At 40.1% G+C, this 19,084-nt stretch overlaps 1 protein-coding gene across 1 annotated transcript in view; it reads right to left on the bottom strand.

Moving 5' to 3' along the window:
* Nucleotides 1-19,084, bottom strand: part of cntn3a.2 (contactin 3a, tandem duplicate 2) — a 47,716-nt gene that overhangs the window by 23,700 nt on the left and 4,932 nt on the right. The window contains exons 3-13 of the mRNA XM_034696694.1: nt 18,777-18,912; nt 15,386-15,561; nt 12,008-12,103; nt 11,641-11,844; nt 10,666-10,768; nt 10,122-10,306; nt 6,481-6,617; nt 5,160-5,289; nt 4,546-4,696; nt 4,100-4,227; nt 740-909 (exon numbers count right to left, since the gene is read on the bottom strand). Of these exons, the coding sequence (XP_034552585.1) occupies nt 740-909; nt 4,100-4,227; nt 4,546-4,696; nt 5,160-5,289; nt 6,481-6,617; nt 10,122-10,306; nt 10,666-10,768; nt 11,641-11,844; nt 12,008-12,103; nt 15,386-15,561; nt 18,777-18,912 (1,616 nt within the window). The remainder of the gene's footprint in view (nt 1-739; nt 910-4,099; nt 4,228-4,545; nt 4,697-5,159; nt 5,290-6,480; nt 6,618-10,121; nt 10,307-10,665; nt 10,769-11,640; nt 11,845-12,007; nt 12,104-15,385; nt 15,562-18,776; nt 18,913-19,084) is intronic.

The raw sequence follows: 19,084 nt of genomic DNA, 5'->3' as shown, positions 1-19,084 counted from the left end.
GCGAAGTTAAGTTGATAATCTCTTTGGACTGGGGACATTTGAGGATTTCTGGGGATGGAGTCTCTTCAGATAAGAACATTGTCAGTCAAACACACACAAGAAGAATGGTTAATCTCCAAAGAGGGGTGAGGGGTGTTCTCAAAGTGTTTTGTCATCTGGGGCTCTGCCATGCTTTCATTCCTTTAAAAGACACCTCTAATGATGTGTATCCCCTTTCTGTTACAAGGAGCTGTGCAGCAGGCTATGTCAAAGTAGGATTTGAAAAGAATTCAGGACCAGCCAAAGTATTAAAAAATAGATTACTTCTGAGCTCGAGTAGGAGAAGTGTGCTCAAGAAGATGACAACCTGTCACAATGGCTGAGCAGCTAACACATTACCTACATGGTGATTTTTATGTAGGAAGTGTATTTTGACATAGCAAGCCAGCATGTGTCATTTCAAAGAAGCACAATTGGCACTTTTCGAGGGGCAAAGTGATCTAATAGTGCTTCCTTCTAGAGACATTCACATCCTTGATGTTATCACGCCTCCAAGGAGACTTTTACGATTGCAAAATAAGAATGCTATCACACCCAATGCAGCGCTACACGCTACAGTAAATCTCTCCAAGAAATCCCATGATGTCAAACCACAAGCTGTCTCTTTTAACTAATGGCAAGGATGAAGAGAAGCAAGATGGGAAGAGGTGCCAACTGCCCATTCACACGTTGTGAAGAAGTACGACCGTGGGTCACTCACCCCGCCCACTAGCTCAAAGTGACCATCTCCTTTGGCGATGAGCTGTCCGTTGAAGGCCCAGGAGAAAGAAACGTCAAGGACGGGGTCACTGGAGACCTGACAGGGTAACACGATGCTCTCGCCCACAATGATCTCCATGTCCACTGGCCCCTGGATGATTCTGGTTGGATCTGCCCCAGATAAAAAAAATTAAATTGAAAAATGAAAGATGAAGTCATTTCTGACAACTGCCAATCTCACACAGAACATGAGGCATCTTATGCAAAAAATATGAGCAGTGTTTTGTTGATTTCCTGAAATAGCAGCTCTGTAAAACACCAAGTATCAAAGCAGTATCATCAATTAGTGTTGTAGTCGAGTCCCCAAATCCGAGTTTGAGTCGAGTCCTCAGTCCTCTGTGTTCAAGTCCGAGTCCGAGTCCAAGTCACCAGAGAAAAATGCGAGTCCGAGTCCGAGTCGAGTCCTCATGACTTGAGTCCGAGTCCAAGTCGGGTCCTCACCGATAATATTATATATTACAAGGAGAGCAGCCGTTTGAATCCAAACTACTGACTGTTAGACTGGCTGTGTGGGACCTTTTGGATGTGTAGGAAACACATTCATTTAATTAACATTAGTGTTGGAGCTATTTCCATTATTTTATGCCATAAATATAAATTATTCTAATATATCCATAATCATTTTACTTTATGCCATTTATATGTTGTTGTTTGTATTAAGGGCAATGTCATGTGCATTATCATTATTTTATTTTAGTAAGCATTTTGATAGTTTGATTGTTTTCACCTGGATGGGCAGATCAGATAGGAGGGGCGTACACAGAGAGGTGAATGTTGTTGGGGTTTTTTTTTTACCAGAAGACGTTGGAGCACGAGGACGCTACAGACTGTTTAATGAGAATCTATCTTGTTTAATATGACATCAGAGAATCTGAAGTTTTTACTGGACATTTGAAATGTGTCTGATCCTGTACGATCCGCTCTCCCCCAGCGATGTGGCCGGTTTGATTTTCAGTTTCGATTTTAGTAAATTGACGAGGTCTGACTGCCACTGCAGTGAGATTCTAATGAAATCCGGCCGGTGTTTCTTGAGACCGTTCATCACTTTACTGTGTTAGTATAACGGTACTATTAGCGACTAAAATAACTAAACCAGAGTTATTAAGGTGAATTTTTTTCTAACATGACGGTTAAGAAGATATTAAGATTATGAGTTTTGCCCAAATAAGGACATGACTGACGTGACTCCCGGTCGGGAACACACAGCCATTGGCTAAGAGACTCACACTACGTCACACTCTGCCTAGTTGAGTTCCGCATTACCAATATGGCTGCTGCCGTCGATTTGCTTCAAAACAGCTCTCAGGAACAGATGGGTGACGTCACGGATACTACGTCCATATTTTTTACAGTCTATGGTCCGACCCCAAGTCCGAGTCATCAGTGCTCGAGTCCAAGTCAAGTCACGAGTCATCAGTGCTCGAGTCCAAGTCCAAGTCACGAGTCCTGCAAAACGTGACTCAACTCGGACTCGAGTCCGAGTCCTGGACTCGAGTCCGAGTCCTGGACTCGAGTCCGAGTCCTGGACTCGAGTACTACAACACTGTCATCAATATAGAGTAAGGTTTTATGAGAGCCCTTTTCGCACATGAACTCCTGGCATTTGGAGATAATTTAAGGACATTTAGGCTCTGATATTTTCAGGAACTTCACAGCGGTAGATTTTCTCTGTCAGACAACCCCTCTCATAACTCTAAATACTCTGTTTGGTTTAGGCAAGGGCGGGTTGGCTGGAGGAGGAAGAGGAGTCTCTCGCAATGGTGGCCGTTTCTGTGTTAACATCAGTACAAACATATATGAGGACGTCACGGCAAGACAAACGCAGCAATGAAAAACACTAGACTGACAACTGAGGCGAGTAGGTGAGCTGAGAAACTCAGCTCAGTGTGAATGACTTTATCACTCCGCCCACTTGATGGAGGTGAATATTTCCAACTACCACCTTGTGGGTTCACACCCTGGCCTCTTTCAGACACTTTACTAGGAGACTGTCAGGATAAAAAGGTGAAAAATGGGGCCATTTGTGTTTTCACACACACAGCCCACTTGAATAATGTTGTGAAATTTTCAGTGGTGCAGTGTTCATGTGAAAGGGGCTCAAGTGGATTAATTTGATAACCTGAAGCTTGCTATTACTAAAATGTTATAGCTAGAATAACCTAAGTCTACCATTCTACGAGAGTCAGCAAGATTAATCTACATATCTGGAACAAACCCCCTGAAAACTGTAGGCCCGCTCCAACTCTCACCTCTTTTAAATCAAAGATTAAGACCTTTTTATTTGCCTCTGCCGTCCTATCTTTTTTTTTTTTTTAACTCACTTTAAATGCACATTTTAATTTGTTATTTTATGCTTGTCAGAATGTATCCAATGCTTTTAATGTTTTAATATAAAGCACAGAGTTGCCCTTGTGTATGAAATGCGCTATACAAATAAAGCTACCTTGCCCTGCCTTGCCTTACTAAAATCAAACACAGAAGGTTAGAAAGGTAGGACTTTGCTTCAACATCTTACCTTCCCTGGAAAGTCAAGGGAAAGAATAAGCACATGTTAGTGTCCCCACAGCTCTTGAGCTTGTAATAATCAATGTCTGTCTCATTGCTCTGTGTTGCTGACTGCAGTACAGCCTTGGAAAGCACACCAGTCATTTAAAAGAATGACTGGCCTCTGCGTTCACAGCGGCAGACAATGGCATTCAGCAGATTAATAAAAGCAACAAGAGAACATGCAACGATCACTCCAGTAGAAAACACACACTTGAGGATAACAGCATCTGTAACACCTCCTCAGTAACACTTTCATTGCTTCCACTCAGGGCACTTTCATTTGTTGCACTAAATTGGTTGTTTTCGACTGCTTTGAGCAAAACAATGATGGAGTATTTTCTCAAACACCTTCTAAGTGCATTATTGCAGCTGCCGTGAAATGCAGCCAGAAAAAACAATTCAATGAAATAAAGCAGAGGACAAGATTTCTTTTACTTTGCAGTTAATTTTTTGGTAACTATTGCAACCCTTCCAACACATTAAATAATGGAATTAAATTTAGAAATAACATTTTTGATGCTGCTTAATTATGCAAAGACCTTATCTTGAGCCCCCGAAGGACAACGGCTTCCCCAAGTTTTCACAACCTCCTCAGCGCCAACCCTAAAGTTTGTTTATGTTTTCTACCCACCAGTTATTGACTCAAGGCCTCTCTGTACAGCACCTCTCTCCTGCTTTAATCCATACTGAGCAACAAATTCTGCTTACTAAGTGAGAAGATACAAACATACTGCAATTTAACAGCAGGGCTCACCAGTTACAAGGAGCCTTCCAGTTGTACTCGACATGCCAAATCTATTCCTGGCGAAACATGTATAGCTGCCTGCATCCGACTTGCTCACGTTGGCAAGCCTCAGCGTTCCATCTGGGGAAAGCGTGATCCTATGGCAGAGTACAACAGAGAGCAGTTTATGATGTACTTTGAAAAGAACAAAGAATCATTCATCATTAGAAAATGTCCAATTCTGGATTTGTTGTGGTGTCATGATCATGCAGTTTGTGTGTGAGCAGAGTTCTGACCAGCCAGACCAAATAGAGCCTGAAAATGATGACAAATGCTCCTACTCTGATATCTACATAGAACAAATACTGATTGGATTATATGCATACATTTCTACTTTGAACTGTCACCAGCCTGTGCTATGTTCTTCTTCCAAGGGTGTCAGTACACACAAAGCAAACCTTCATGTCAGCGCTCACCTGTCGTTGGTGTGGATTGGCAGGTTTCCTTTTTTCCACAAGATGCTGGCGATGGGATAGGCCTGGGGTTTACACTCTAAAGTCACTGTAGTTCCTGCCTTGGCTTTGAGCAAAGCTCTGAGGACGTTCCCTGTGAAGTCTGGAGGAGAGGCTGATGGGAAACAATAAACTGACTTTAGTACAAGACTGCAGCAAATCTCACAGGGCATTTGCAGCCTGCTTCAGTTTGATCAGTCAGAACCGGGAAAGTGAAAAGTAACAGAGGCAGACAGGTTTAATATTTGTAATGGGAATTTAAATAAATATAAAAAATATATAATTTTTTGATTATTTATTTTCCTTTTTTTTCAGAGTAGATGGAATTATGGACTAGAAAAATCTGAAACATTTGACAGACTTTAATATTCACATCATGCACACCACAGCGTCAAAGTGAATCTGTACATCACCAAGGAAAAAATATTTTTTAAATGTGTTTGACCCTACAAAAACCTCCTCACTGACCCCATTATCCGCTAATCCAGACAACCTTTAAGAATGACAGTAAGTTGACCTTTAAGATTCTTTGGCTTCGATGATTGGAGGATTTAGGGGACAGATAAATGCCAGCCTACCTAAAACCATTAGTTCAGCTGCGAAATATATAACGCCGTGTTTATTCTCTGCCACACACTGGTACATGCCGGCGTCAGACAGTGTCAGCACCGACACTGACAGGACTCCGTCCTCTACATGGATCCTGTCCTGTGAAGAAAAGGATGAAAGAAAGCAATTATTTCTTAAGACTTAAAGGTTGCTTTTGCTTTGCTCAGCGCACTCTGGAAAGGCTCAGTAAGCATTAGATTGAGTTGGAGGCATTGTCAACCAGTGCAGATCACATCTGGGTTATGTTCTGGAGGATGAATCAGTCAGGAGAAACACATTCTTGTTGTCAACAACATGTAAAGAAAGTTGTTATAGCATGCAAGGTGGTAAAACTAATCTCTTTGGATGATTTGATCAAATCCTGCAGTCAAAACTAAACTTGTACAGAGTGTGTGTGTGGCTAAATTAATCGTTACGCTGATGATTTCCAAAAAGTTTTTACACCACAAACATTCATCATCAACATTTGGAATTTGCACAATTAATCTGGAACAGATTTGATTTGAGGTTTTTGCTTTAGCGACCTTACATAACACCGAGTCCAGTCTTACTGTCTCTGTTTTGCCTTAAGAGGATTAAGTTCTTACTTCCATTGACAAACACTCTGGTTATCTTAAGCTGCATACTGGGTATCTGAAACTTAAACTATGATACTCAGATAATAACACAACCGTATTGGTAAAAAATACTATGAACTAATGTGAATATATTCAGTCAAGTCAAAGACTGATATCCAAAAATGTCTTTTTTAATACTAAATTCAGTCTAATTCAAAAGAGGGAGCCGCACCTTGAGTGTTATTAAATCCTACAGAGAAAAAAATCTCAGCCACATGTTCAAGTCAAGTCAATTTTAAAGCTAGGGATCTCAAGACGCTCAAGACTAAATAAAATTCTCTGGTGGTCTTGAGTGAGGTGTGCTGCTATATACAGTATATTTCACAGGAGATTAAGCCCATTGTCCCTAAATCTGGGAGAGCTTAAACATGCACCATGAATAATGAAAAACAACCACTGACTCCATTCAGATGAAATGGAGCAATCTCCCAGGGACTACACTGATCCACTCTCTAAGACTGTGTAATCTGCCAAGGTAGAGACAGTTACATCCATGTCTCATCACTGGCACACCTCAGCAAGATGTTTACACTCGCCTCTCATCTCACTCTGAATTGCTCTTGGAAAAAAAACAGCCCAGTGCCTGGCGCCCGGCTCTCTGAAATGAAAGGATGAGCTGGAGCTGAAGATTAAGTCTTTAAAATGAAACATCGGGGTGGTGGCAGTAATTTACCTCTGAGAGTAGCTGTTGGCCGTTCTTCAGCCACGTGTAGGAGGGTTTGGGCTTCCCATTGGCCCGGCACTCCCAGTGCAGTCTCTCCTCTATGGCCAGAGCTGTGTCCTTCATGGTCTGGATCCACTGAGGCTTGGCTGAGGGAACAGAAACCCACTCCAGTGAAATATCAGAGGAAGAATGAGCAGAAATATCACATTAAATATGCTGCATCTAAAATAGTTCAAAGGGAAAGAAGCGGAGAGATTGACAGCTCAAATAAGTGGAATCACTTTGAGAATGGGTTTGTCTTTGGAGAGGAGAGAAAAGTGGATGGAGGGTATCACTCAGTTTCATCACTTATATGTGTCAGCACCCTGTGGCAACTCAAGATTAACACCAAACATAGAGCAGAAAGCTCTCCTGACAGGGCAAGGGGGAAGTGCACCCAACTCCCCTGCTCACTCCCAAAAACCTGTCACAATAATTCTGTGAATAAAAACATCACCCTCGTCTGTTTCCCACAACTCCCTGCATCTTAAATCTCACATATTTACAGCTTTTCAGGAATTTCAATGGGTAGAGTGTTATTCTAAGCACAGCTCACTTCGCAGGCACTGTACATACTGTCACCTCCGATTTCACAGGTGTCATTTTGCCTCTCTCGCGCAAACATTCACAGCTGAGGTAAGCCAAGAGCCTAAAAATGTAATAACTGCAGTAAGATTAAAACCAACAGTGCTTATTATCCAAGGAAAAAGTAATGAATTTTTACAGACAAAGCATATAGAACAGCGATCATACAGTAGAATACTTTTTCTTTAATACTTACGACTATTGATGCCACATGTGAAAAGTCTTTAATTGAAAGTCAGACGACAGGAGTCTTACATTTTATTTAAATACCAGGTTACCTCATGAACATAAGGAGAAACTTCAGAGATATTCTCCTCTCTAATGTCAAACATGCCGAAACTTTATGATCTGAAAATAAATCACATCACCATAATGCAGGATATTTTTCAGACCAGAAAAGAGCAACCTGCCACCTGACATGATTCCACATGATCGCTTAGGGAGTTGATGTAAATATCTGGCTACAACTTACTGTAGTGATACATTGCCGAAAGCAAAAACTAAAGCAGAAAGCTTAAGAAGCCTGGTTGAGAAAAGGTTTGGGTCAATGAAGTCATCTTAGGAGGTCTGGTTCACAGCCAAAAGTGGAGGTGAGATTTTAACTGTTTGTTTTTTGATAGTAAAATGTTAGCAAACCTTACTACCCCGCTTTCTTACTGATCACCCAACAGGGTTAAATACTTTGTTCTAATTGGTCAAAAACCATAGACTGTATAAAATATGGACGTAGTATCCGTGACATCACCCATCTGTTTCTGAAGCGCTGTTTTGAGGCCAATCGTCGACGGCAGCCATATTGCTGAGCGATTGTGACGTAAAGAGGCGGGCTTTGAGCCTCCTAGCCAACAGCTAGTGTCCCCGCCTGTCAATCAAGTCAGCTGTGCCTCTCATTGGAAGACTCGTAGTATCAACCTCTTCGAAATTGCCGTGTTAGAAAAAAATTCACCCCCTCACAGTGTGTGCCGATTAAGAAATTAGCTATCCAAACTACACTCATCTTTTGTACCAGGCTGTAAACATGTTTATTTCTGCTGTAAAGATCGTCTTTTTCACATTCATGTGTATGTGACTTCCGTTACTTCCGGAGCCGGCCTCAAGCGTATCCTCCATGAACTGCAGTTTTTAACACTTCCGCATTGGACTTTTTAGACCGGAGGTTTCCGTTTGGTCAAAACCCCTTAACAATGGTGGATAATTCTCAACAGCAAAGGCGATGCCAGGGACAACCTGATCACGCATGTTATATCAATCAATCCGTGGAAAGGAGTCTGGCACATTTCACTTCTGACTGTTGACACTTTGGCAAACATGTTAGTTTCAGTGAGCATTCTAACTCAGGAGGTGAAACAACTTGGACAATGTTTTTTTAATTATGGAATCCAGGAAACAGCCAACTGCAAAGCTACGAAAAGAAGGAGAGCTAGATAAGGACATAAGTCAACATGGATACTCTTTCAGAAGTCTTTCTCACCTTATCTAACATAAATTATTATTTTTTAATGTAATTTATTAAACAAGCAGGATAATGTTTCAGTTGAACAGTGCATTGAAATGTTTGGTTTAATGTTAATAAGTCCCACAAGCAGGATGCTGAGAATCTACTCTCATGCATGTTACCAAACTTGGTATTGGAGGGACAATTTTTTAACTGTATACACAAATCATTATAATATCAATACAATCATCTTTAAATCAATGTTTTTGTGCCATCTTGTTAGCTTTTATAGGTTTAGTTGATAGCCGGACAATTGGCAGGGAAATGTATAATGAGCAGGTGAAGTGTCGGGGTCCTGCTCACACTGTTGGGATTCTAATTTGCACAACCACCTGCCCACTATACGTTATCCTTTATTTAGCTTCTAGTCTAGACTGTTAATTGTTGCATGGAAACACTATCAGCTGCTCTGTCTCCTTGTAGCCATCTCTCATTGGCTATTGTGGTCTCACTCTAAAAATACAGATGTCATATTCCAGATTCAGATACAGAGCAGGAATTCAAAGCCTGGCACTAAAGGAGGTATTATACGTTAATAAGGCTTGGGAAAACAGGTTTTTAACAGTTGTAAGAAAATCTCTTTGGTATAAAATGGCGAGAATGCACACAGTAAATAAAAAATGAGGTCTTCATTGAGTATCTACAAAAGTCTGAACAAAATGAACATTAAAAACTATCAGAAATCCTCATTGAAAAACGGCTCATTTTGATGTTAATGCTACTTCTTCAGACTGTGTGGGCACAACCGATCAAATTCTGATTGACATCTTACTAAGTCCATAAACAACAAACACTCATGTTACAACCAGTGTAGTAAAGCTGGATAACATTTGTGAAAATGAGATTAAATTGGTTGTGAATTGATACTATATAAAAAAAGATTGATTGATTGATTGATTGATTGATTGATGATGAAGCTCCAAACAATATGTAGTGTCATCAAAGTCAGACAAGCAGAAGCCTCACTGTCCAAATTACTGTCAATGAAATCAGTAAATGAGACAGTGAGATACAAAAAGCATAGTTATCCATATGATTGTTTGCAGTAAGCAGGGGTATAGCTTGGCGGTTAAAGCCTGCACCCCATGTACAGAGGCCTCAGTCTTTGTTACGCTGGTTTGACTCCTGGCCTCGGCTCCTGGCCTCGACCCTTTGCTACATATCTTCCCCAACTCACTACTCCCCACACTTCCTGTCTCTCTTCAGCTGTCCTGTCTAAAAAAAGAATGTGTGATATCCGGATACAGACAGCCAGAATGAGCCTCCAAGCCTTTCCTGTACTTTTAAACTGGATCAGCACACTCCAATTTTTCCAAGATAACCCAGGCCAAACATTGTTACTGACAGAAAGTTTTAACTAGATTCGTCCTCTGATTGGTTGAAATACAGATCATCACTACAGGAACTACTGTAATCTAAACCAGGCCTAATCCAACATTACAAAGATTATATGCAGTTGCTCATTATTTATCATTAGTGTTTTGTTTTTTTTTACTCTTGATTTAACAAACCAGATAAAAAGTGTCAGTACCATAGAAGGCCAGTCTCCCCGTGGCCGTGTTCTTTCCCATCTTGTTCTCAGCAACGCACTCGTATCCCCCCGTGTCATCCTGCTGGAAGCTGGGGATCTCCAGCACAGCATTAGAGTACTTCATTTTGACTTTGCTGGGGAAGGGAACGCCGTTAGCTCTCTTCCAGGTGATCTCTGGGACGGGGCTGAAAGAAAAAGGAGAGGTAAGCCTCAGAGGAGATTCTCATCCACGTCCCTTTGAAGTTTTAAGATTGTCACACAGGTTGTCTGTAATAATCCTGCAATAAAGTGAGCCATGGAGCTTAAAGCCTTTTCACTGTAGTGTTTTTTTTTTCTTCATTTTTTTGTAGATGAAAGGTATAAAGTTAACTCAATCCTACAAAAAACCTTATCACAGATGATTTTCAGACCAATCACAGCTTGATGCCACACTTTGAAAAATATAATTGCCCCATTAACTTTAATACACAGAGATCCAGAGGTTCTTCGTCTGGAGTGAAAGACAGCAGAAGATTGAAAACATGCTTGACAGAATCCAGCTTACTTCCCAAGGGCGAAACACTCCAGCGTAACTGTTGATCCTTTTGCGGCGGGCACATTGTCTGGGAAATTAACTTCTATTTTCGGCTCGTATTCACCCATCACTCCTATGAAGAGGCAGGCACAAGAAAACTTGCTCAGTGCTACATTATTCATGACTTACAAGCAATATGGCTTGCATTATGGACCAAACAATAGCACTGCAAAACTTACATGGGGAATAAAAAGACACGTGAGCAAACATTCCCTCATGGGAAACCTCATGGTAGTACATCAGTTAAGTGTGCAGTCACCAGAGTGCAGTAGAATACCCACAAGGAATAATTTAAGCCTCTTCTTGGTGGAGTGAGTACACTGTATTCAAAATCATGTTTTTCAAGCTAGTCTGGTTGTTTATCTATTATTTCAAAGCTTGAGCGGGCAGCACCCAAACTCCACTGTTTTATTGTTAATATCAGTATTCATGGGAGACAGTGGAGACCAGGATAAGAGAGAGCGATGAGATGGGATTTAAATTTATGCAGCTACATGTACAGTACACTGAGTGGAAACTAACTGGTTGAGCCACCGGAACACTCAATGTAATGGTCCAATGACGTATCGCTTATGTTTTATTCATTCTAGAGGCAATCTTTATTCAGTCTTTCTATGAAAGCATAACAGAGAATAGAACAACAGACTGCTGAGGACCTGAGACTTCATGTGTAAGGCGCACAGGGAGAGCTTTTAAAGGGGAATGCGAATTATAAGAAAGCTAAGTCAGCAAAGGAGAGATTTGGGTGCTTTGTTTGCTGGCCTACATCGAGGAGCATTTATTTACTTACAGGCATTAGCACTCTGTGACTCAACTACAGCGAGGCACGACACGACAAAGAGCTCTCACGCTAGTATGATGATTAAAGCCACCTTGAAAGGAAAGGTCCTCAATACATGGCTGAAAGGCATGCTTGTCACACTGCGGCCATAAGCTGTGTCTTACCATCTGTCCGGAGGATCAGAGACGTGGGCGAGCTCTGAACTTTGCCTTTTGTGATGCTGTTCATCACTACACAGGTGTAGTTACCCACATCTGAGGGCTCCACCTTGGCTATATAAAGGTTTCCCGTCTGCTGGGAGACGAAGCGGCGATTGTCTTGTTGAACAAAGTATGGGTATTCATTGAAGACCCATGCATATGTAAGATCTGGAACACAAACAAGAACGCACATGAGCTGATCCTGGATACCACAAAAAGAGATACTTAATGTGATTAAGAGAATTAAATGAGATTAAAAAAGGCTAATCATCCTTGTCAAGATTATACTTTAATCCTGTGAAACACTAAAGATGAAGGCCAGAGAGTTTACCTCCTGAGGAAGTGGGTGTTCCACAAAGCAGCACCACTCCCTGTCCTTCTCGCACTGATACTGCGCTTCTGGTGTGGACTTTGAAATGATCCAAGTCTGATGAGGGAAAAGAAACAGGAAAAAAAAAGATCACTACAGGATCTCATATATCAGAGTGGAGCAGAGCTGAGTAAAAAGCTTTGAGCAAGACACTGACACAAGCCCATCAGAAAGTTGCCATGAGAATTGCACTTCTGCTACGCCTGAGAGAGACAGAGAGACAGAGGGAGAGAGAAAAGAGCTCATACATACTATGAGTGGGTTTTTGTTAGTGTCGAAATATAGAGAAGAAATTTGAATCCATAACCAAAATGAGATGTAAGATATAGATTTTATTACATGGAAAAATTAGCTGGTTTGAGCAGGTTTCAAATAGTTGTGTATATGTCAGAAATCTGTGTGAGCAGCGTTGTCATGAGTATAGATTCTTTAGCTATTGAAAATTTAATTACAAAAGCTGAAAAAATATCAACGTTTAGAGGCTCAGTAAGTATCTAAGAAAAAAATGGTCATAACCCAAGAAAAGCTTACGAAAATCAAGTTTTAAAACAGCTAACTTTGCTGTCCAGACCATTTCTTAGGAAAGAATGAATGATCACATTTGGATTGCGTGGCTTCTTACACAAACACAGAGCATGTGACACATATCCACTTAGAGCAGCCCTTAACAGTGAGCTCAAGTCTTCTGAATCAGAATGAAACGAGGACACAGCTGCCCTGAAACGTATAATTTCAATAGGTCAACGAATGATGAGATACAAAACACTTTGCCATACAAGTCATTGTGAGCAGTTAGCATACTGACGCAACATTACCTGAGATGCCCTGTTTGTTCTAAAAGCTATAAATGCATGCTACATGACAGCTCTGCTAGTGCAATTTTACTACAGCACTTAAATCTGCTGAATAAACTCCAGGGATCATTAAAATACAACATCAAAATAGATCATCAATTGTGGAATTAGCTGCCATGTATGGAAGCCCTTACTCTTTTTTCCCATAAGTTAATTCAAGTTGTTGTAGTTATTTTCCTACAATCTTATCTTAATTTGTTATCTCAGAGTTTAAGAATATTGTTTCCCTATTTCCCTTAAAGCAGATTAATTTATCCCGTTATCTTGAAGAAAAAAAACCCAAAACAAAGCTTTTTTTTCTTTCTTGTTCTGACAGGTAATTTTCTGGCGATCTAGAAACAGAACAATAGGTTTGTCACTCTGATAGGCCAGACCTCGTCATGCCATACAGCCATTGCCCACACTAATGAGGTAAGTTGAGCCCATTTGGGTTGTGCTTTTGTAACTAGAGGGAAATGAGTTATAATTATGTAACTCTGAGTCAAGATCTGAAGAAAACAACCGAAACAAACTTGTCACAGGAAAAGGCAGTGGGCAAAATGTGTGGGTGTAACTCTGCTTCGGGCTTCCATGACCATGTGATTTTTTTTTTAAAAACATGATGGAATATTTGTTAAATATAAAACATAACCTCACCCAAATCAAACCAAGTATCAGGAAGGCTTACAGAGACTTAAATGTCAGTATTTATACCAGGTGTCAATGGTTGACAGCAACAACGCTGTGATCCTTTAAGAATAATGGGGAAATACCGGCAAAGGGCAAGAACTCTAAAAGTCCAGACGTCACCACTTCTTGAAAATGGAAAGTGATGAATCAGAAGGATTATGTTTGTATAGGTCAGTGCTTTAATAGTACAAGGAAAATCCTACTAATGATACCTTTGCATTAATTGTTATGACAAATGTATTCATAGGTATTCAGTGACTTCTTTTTTACAGGCACTATGCAGAGTCTTCCTATAATGAAACACATATTTTGTGGGCCTTGGCAATATGGAAGTTGAGGATTAATTGCACAGTCATGGCAATTGTAGTGTGACCACAAAAGCATGGCATGGGAGAGGCTAAGACCATAACACAACTGAAGCAGCCCAGATTGAAAGGTGCCGCAGAGACTAAATGGGGTCGTGAATGTGATGCATCTTGCCATAAATCAAAATCAAAGTTCAAAGTAAGTTTTCTATTTATTAACAAAACACTCAAAATAAATCAATACCAAAAAAAAGATAAAAATAAACAATGACAAGTACGATGACGGTGGCGGTCAACAAAAAATACTCAACCCACTCACCCCCTTTGTATACTTCCCGCCCCAAACTGAACAGGTACAAAAGGTTAACCACACCCATGAACCCAAAACCGGAAATGAAGTGAGCAATAAAAAAGGAAATAATCATGATTAACGAATGAGACAGAAAATCAACATTATGGCCCCTACAATAACATAACATTCAGGAAAAGATAGAAAAGTATATGAAGGAAATGCACCCCACATTGATGACAGTAAGAGGGAGATGTTTGCTGGGTCCCAGTTAAAATACATTAAAGTCAAGCCGATGACTATTCTATAACATTAAATCCAAATATAAGGCCACCCTAGTGCTATATAGTCATGCAGGTTTGTCCAGTAAATGTACCTTCACAGACTTCATTGCAACCAGTTTTTTTATCAGTACTTTTTAAAGATTGCAAAATCTCTTCTTAGAAAGGCGTGGACAATACAAGGTGTTACCTGAACATTATTTGTGCAAAAGCTTACAGTCATTGAGTTTTCTTTTTAAATGCTTATTGTTCCATTTTCCTGGCAGTGCATATCTTAAAGCTTGTCAAATAAAACCAGAAATATCTGCATGGCCAGATGCCACAAAGAAAAGGTGTGAAAAGCTGTTTTGTTGTGATGTGCATGAAAAGAAGCCTTAATGAAAAGCACATAAATAGAAAGTGTTCATTTACTTATTTATTTGAGAAGTTTGCTGGTTTCACCACTAAGGATGTGTGATGTGAAAGAAGCAATTCTTTCATAACCTCAATGCAGATGTAATATAAAGCAATGATTTCACTCATTATTTTATTCAGTGACATTACTATTCAGTTCTTTTTTATGACAGTAGCAGCATAATAAAGTAAACACCACTTTCCTCTGGCATCAGGCCTTATTCACATATTCTTTATACGCTTCTTAAGCAGTATGGCTGACTACTTTCCCCTGAGATTATCAATAAAGCACAAAATGACTTTTGATCGAGCTAAGTAGTGATTCTTAGTTTGCATGTGTGATCACAAGTAAAGTACAGCTGTCACGCCAGGCTGCTCCCAATGTTACTTCAACATTTAATGTAGCTTTAAAACAATGAAACAGCACTCTGATAAATATTGCAAATAATGCCCACCCAGTTTGGTGTGCGTCGGCAGTATTTGCTAAGTGCAGCTGCACTTCCGTTCCATTTCTTAGTGAAAAGTGACAAACACTGAATTCAACTTACAGGCAAACTGCAGACTGGCTCTCCTGCTGAGGATCGCTCCTACAGTGTTGAACGCCATACACTGGTACATCCCTACATCCTGGTAGCGGTCCAGACTGCTTATAATGAGGTTGCCCCCAGACAGACGCCGCCGGCGATCCAGGCCCAGATTTATGAGAGTCCCATTCAATGACCATCTGTGAGGGCAAAGACACCATCAGTCCCTGGCAAAAAACACTGTCCATTTCTTTCTACCAACCAAGGTGGTGTGACAGGAGGTGAGCGGAGAACACAACTCACTGCAGTAACTCAACTTGGAGTAAGAATAATATACTGTGTGGTTGTGCTGCGGTACTGGAATGCACAGGCCTGCAGGTCAAAGCACCAACAGCGGGGAGTTTGCCATTAACTCCTTCCTGCAAAGTTTTAACTTTCCTGTCAAGGTTTCAGAATTAAGATTTTTTTTCTTTCTTATAATGTGACATTTTATCAACTGCAAGTTAGAAAACATTCCAATTTCCAAAAAGTTATTAAATCTACAAATCTGTAATGCTCATATTAACACTAGTGAGTGTTACCATTTATACATTTCATGGAATTTCCTTTGTTAAATGTATTTCTTCAAGCTTATATTTCTGTTTCTGTGTTTTTCTGCACCTCTATTGCTGCTTCAGCTCCTGTGCAATTTAAGGCAAGCATAATATAAAGGGGTTTCAGAGCCATCCCAGATATTATCAACTGTTTGACCATAATCATATCTTCTCTGTCTCATTATATTTACATAATGTGACATTATTCCACCTTTGACTTCTTATTAGCTCAAAACATTAGCACTAGAAGTAACAGTGGGCTGATGCAACAAATGATGAATTTTACACTCCTTTTCACCTTCTGTTTCATCTTTCCCACACCTACCAGGCGTGGGAATAATATAAAAAATCACTGAAGGCTCAGATTGAGAATCAGATAAATGCAGCACCTCAGAGAACTCTTAAAAACATACGATTAATTCAATGATTTAAACAAGTCCTGCTATTGAGCGAGAAAAGATCCTTTTTTCTGCCACTGCGACTCCATTTCTTTTTGAATGCTATTCAAAAATGAAGCACTGAAGGGTTCAAGGACACTTTTCAAGAAGGTTCCCTCATTTTTTCTCAAAGCTTTGAAAATAACTTTTTTTTTTCCCATTCAGCCACATTTTTCTATTCTGTTTCCTTATGAGGAAAGAAAAAAACACCAATGCCATGATGGGCAACTTTCCAAAAGCTATCAAAAATATTTTTTTGAAAAATTAATCAGAGCCACTGACTGAATCCCTGCTGCCACAATCTAGACTTTTACATTTAATACAAGGGTTCTGGTATATATTTGATTAACCTTGCTACTAGAAATATATGCCCCTGTGTGTCTACTTGTATGTGTTCAGCTTTTTATCCCCGAGTCACCAGTTTTCACCTCTTTTTGACCTGCTCTGAAGTGCCTCCGCTGTTCAGTGGTGCTCTGAACATTGTTCGGGTGATTGAATCCCAACTCTGAAACTGAATTACTCTGCTTGAGTCTCATCTTGTGAACACATGTTGTCTGCCCGTCTGACCACAGAGAATCTCAAGTATTTCAGATGATCCCGCAGTGGAGAGCCACAGGTTTCAACCATCAGGTCAAGTAAAGGTTGGCCAAGTCACCCTGTGTTTTGAAAAAAATAAAAAATTCCCACTGCATAACTTTTAGAGCCTGCTGTGGAGGAGAGATTTTTCTGTATGAGAAGCGGTTTCCTTCCCAGGCTTTTTATGCTGCTATAGTGTGCATACAATGACGGTCTCATCTCTTTGTGAGTGACTGGCAGGGGAAAGGAGACGGGGGAAAAAAAGAAGGAGGAGGGAGCAGTGTGAGCCCATTTACACTTCAAGAGAGGAGCTAGAGAGGTGCTGAGGGCATGCAGAGCCGAGCACAGCCCCGCTTGACAAGACACCACGTTAAACATGCTCATCTCACCTTTAATCAGTACATGGAAATACCTGGTCTCAGGGAGGGAACGTGAAAAGCCTGAAATAATGAGAGTACGTATTCCACCCCGCTATCATTCAACTCGTCTGTGCTGCAGTAATCCCACTGTTGAACTCCAAAGACTCTTGTAATCAATGTTAGTTAGTGCCAACTAGAGTCTGGCAACCTGAGTTGGTCTGTTGGCATGTTAGAAGAGGAGGTTTAAGGAGCATTACGGTGCTACATGTGTGTCACTGAGATACTATCTGGGGACACTGGAGGCAGATTGGAAGGTGTGTTTATCAGAGTAAATAAAAAAAGGAAACCTTAAAGATGCCTCTGCTTGGAGTGTTTGTTTGCATGTCAACCTGATTCAAAGCAAATTGCAGAGAGCAAGCACCTCACTATACTATAATCTCCATAAACCCTTATTTACAGTACTGTAACTGATATGGGCTTTACCTAGTGGGAAGCTGCAAAGCTGACTTTAATATACAGTATATAAAAATATATGTAAATGTGAATATAATGAGGTCCATCAGAACAAGGGTAGCATTTTCCCTTCTAAAAAAATCCTATTTTTTTGTGCAATAATCACATTCGATAGTGCAGGATTTAATTTTCTGTTCCTGTATAATATATTTATTTCAGGTGCAAATTACTTTTTAACTGTGCAATATACGTTATTTTTCTTTCTTTTGGCTTGAAAAAAAGTTTTTTGTTACTGTGGATGGCTGAATGTTCTGCATCTTAAGGTGACACTTTGCTAATTAGGTTGTACATTTTACAATTACAATAAAGGCCTTCTATTCTTTTCTATTGTATTCTATTCTATTGTATTGTATTGTATTCTATTTTATTTTATTTTATTTTATTTTATTTCAATTTATTTCATTTTATTTCATTTTATTTTATTCTATTCTATTCTATTCATCTCTACATAATGCAGTTTTTGTTTATTTTAGACATAACATTGTATGCTCTCAGTATGTGAGCGTCAGACCCTCATCCATCAAATATACACTTCTGATACGACATGAAAACAAACCATGTTGCTATCTGCCGTGCTCTGCGGACCAGCTAGAGGTGTTCAAGATGGAAGAGTATTTTCTATCTTCCTACGTTAGCAACTTTATAAACAGAAAAACAGGACAGCCACTAGTGTGAACACAAGTCAAGACACAACACTTTAATCCCACATTGACTTGACACATGCAGCCCAGAAAACACTTTCAGTGGTTTGAATCTGGCTAGAGCTGGGAGATAGAGCAAACTAGCTGCTGGATATATTTTTTAAAGAGACAACAACAAAAAAAAAAACTTAGAGATAGACGCCCATGTATACGAACTGCCAAACTACTTCTTTTTTTAACACGACATCCATTTTCCACACGTTTTGGCATGCTCTTCAAACGGACTGTATTCTTACCTGTACTGAGGAGGTGGTATTCCCTTAGCATCACAAGTCAAAGTAGCTTCTTCTTCTATAGAGTCGACGGGAATAAACAAATCACCTGGCTCCATCCTCCATCTTGGACCATGGTACGATCCACTGTCCAGACAATCTGTCAGAGAAAAACAGTAACAGCCTGAGTGTAGTAACAGGAAAAAAGTGCCATTTTTTGATAGAGTCTGGCCTCCATAATTCCACATTCTTCTGGAGGAAATGGGATATTTGAGTCTAATAGGGAGGGCTCTTTCAGAAATGGGAGGTGGGACATTACTAAACATGGGAAC

This window comes from Notolabrus celidotus, chromosome 11, assembly GCF_009762535.1.
Source record: "Notolabrus celidotus isolate fNotCel1 chromosome 11, fNotCel1.pri, whole genome shotgun sequence".
NCBI classification, from domain to species: Eukaryota; Metazoa; Chordata; class Actinopteri; order Labriformes; family Labridae; genus Notolabrus; species Notolabrus celidotus.
This window is presented reverse-complemented; position numbering and strand designations above follow the sequence as displayed.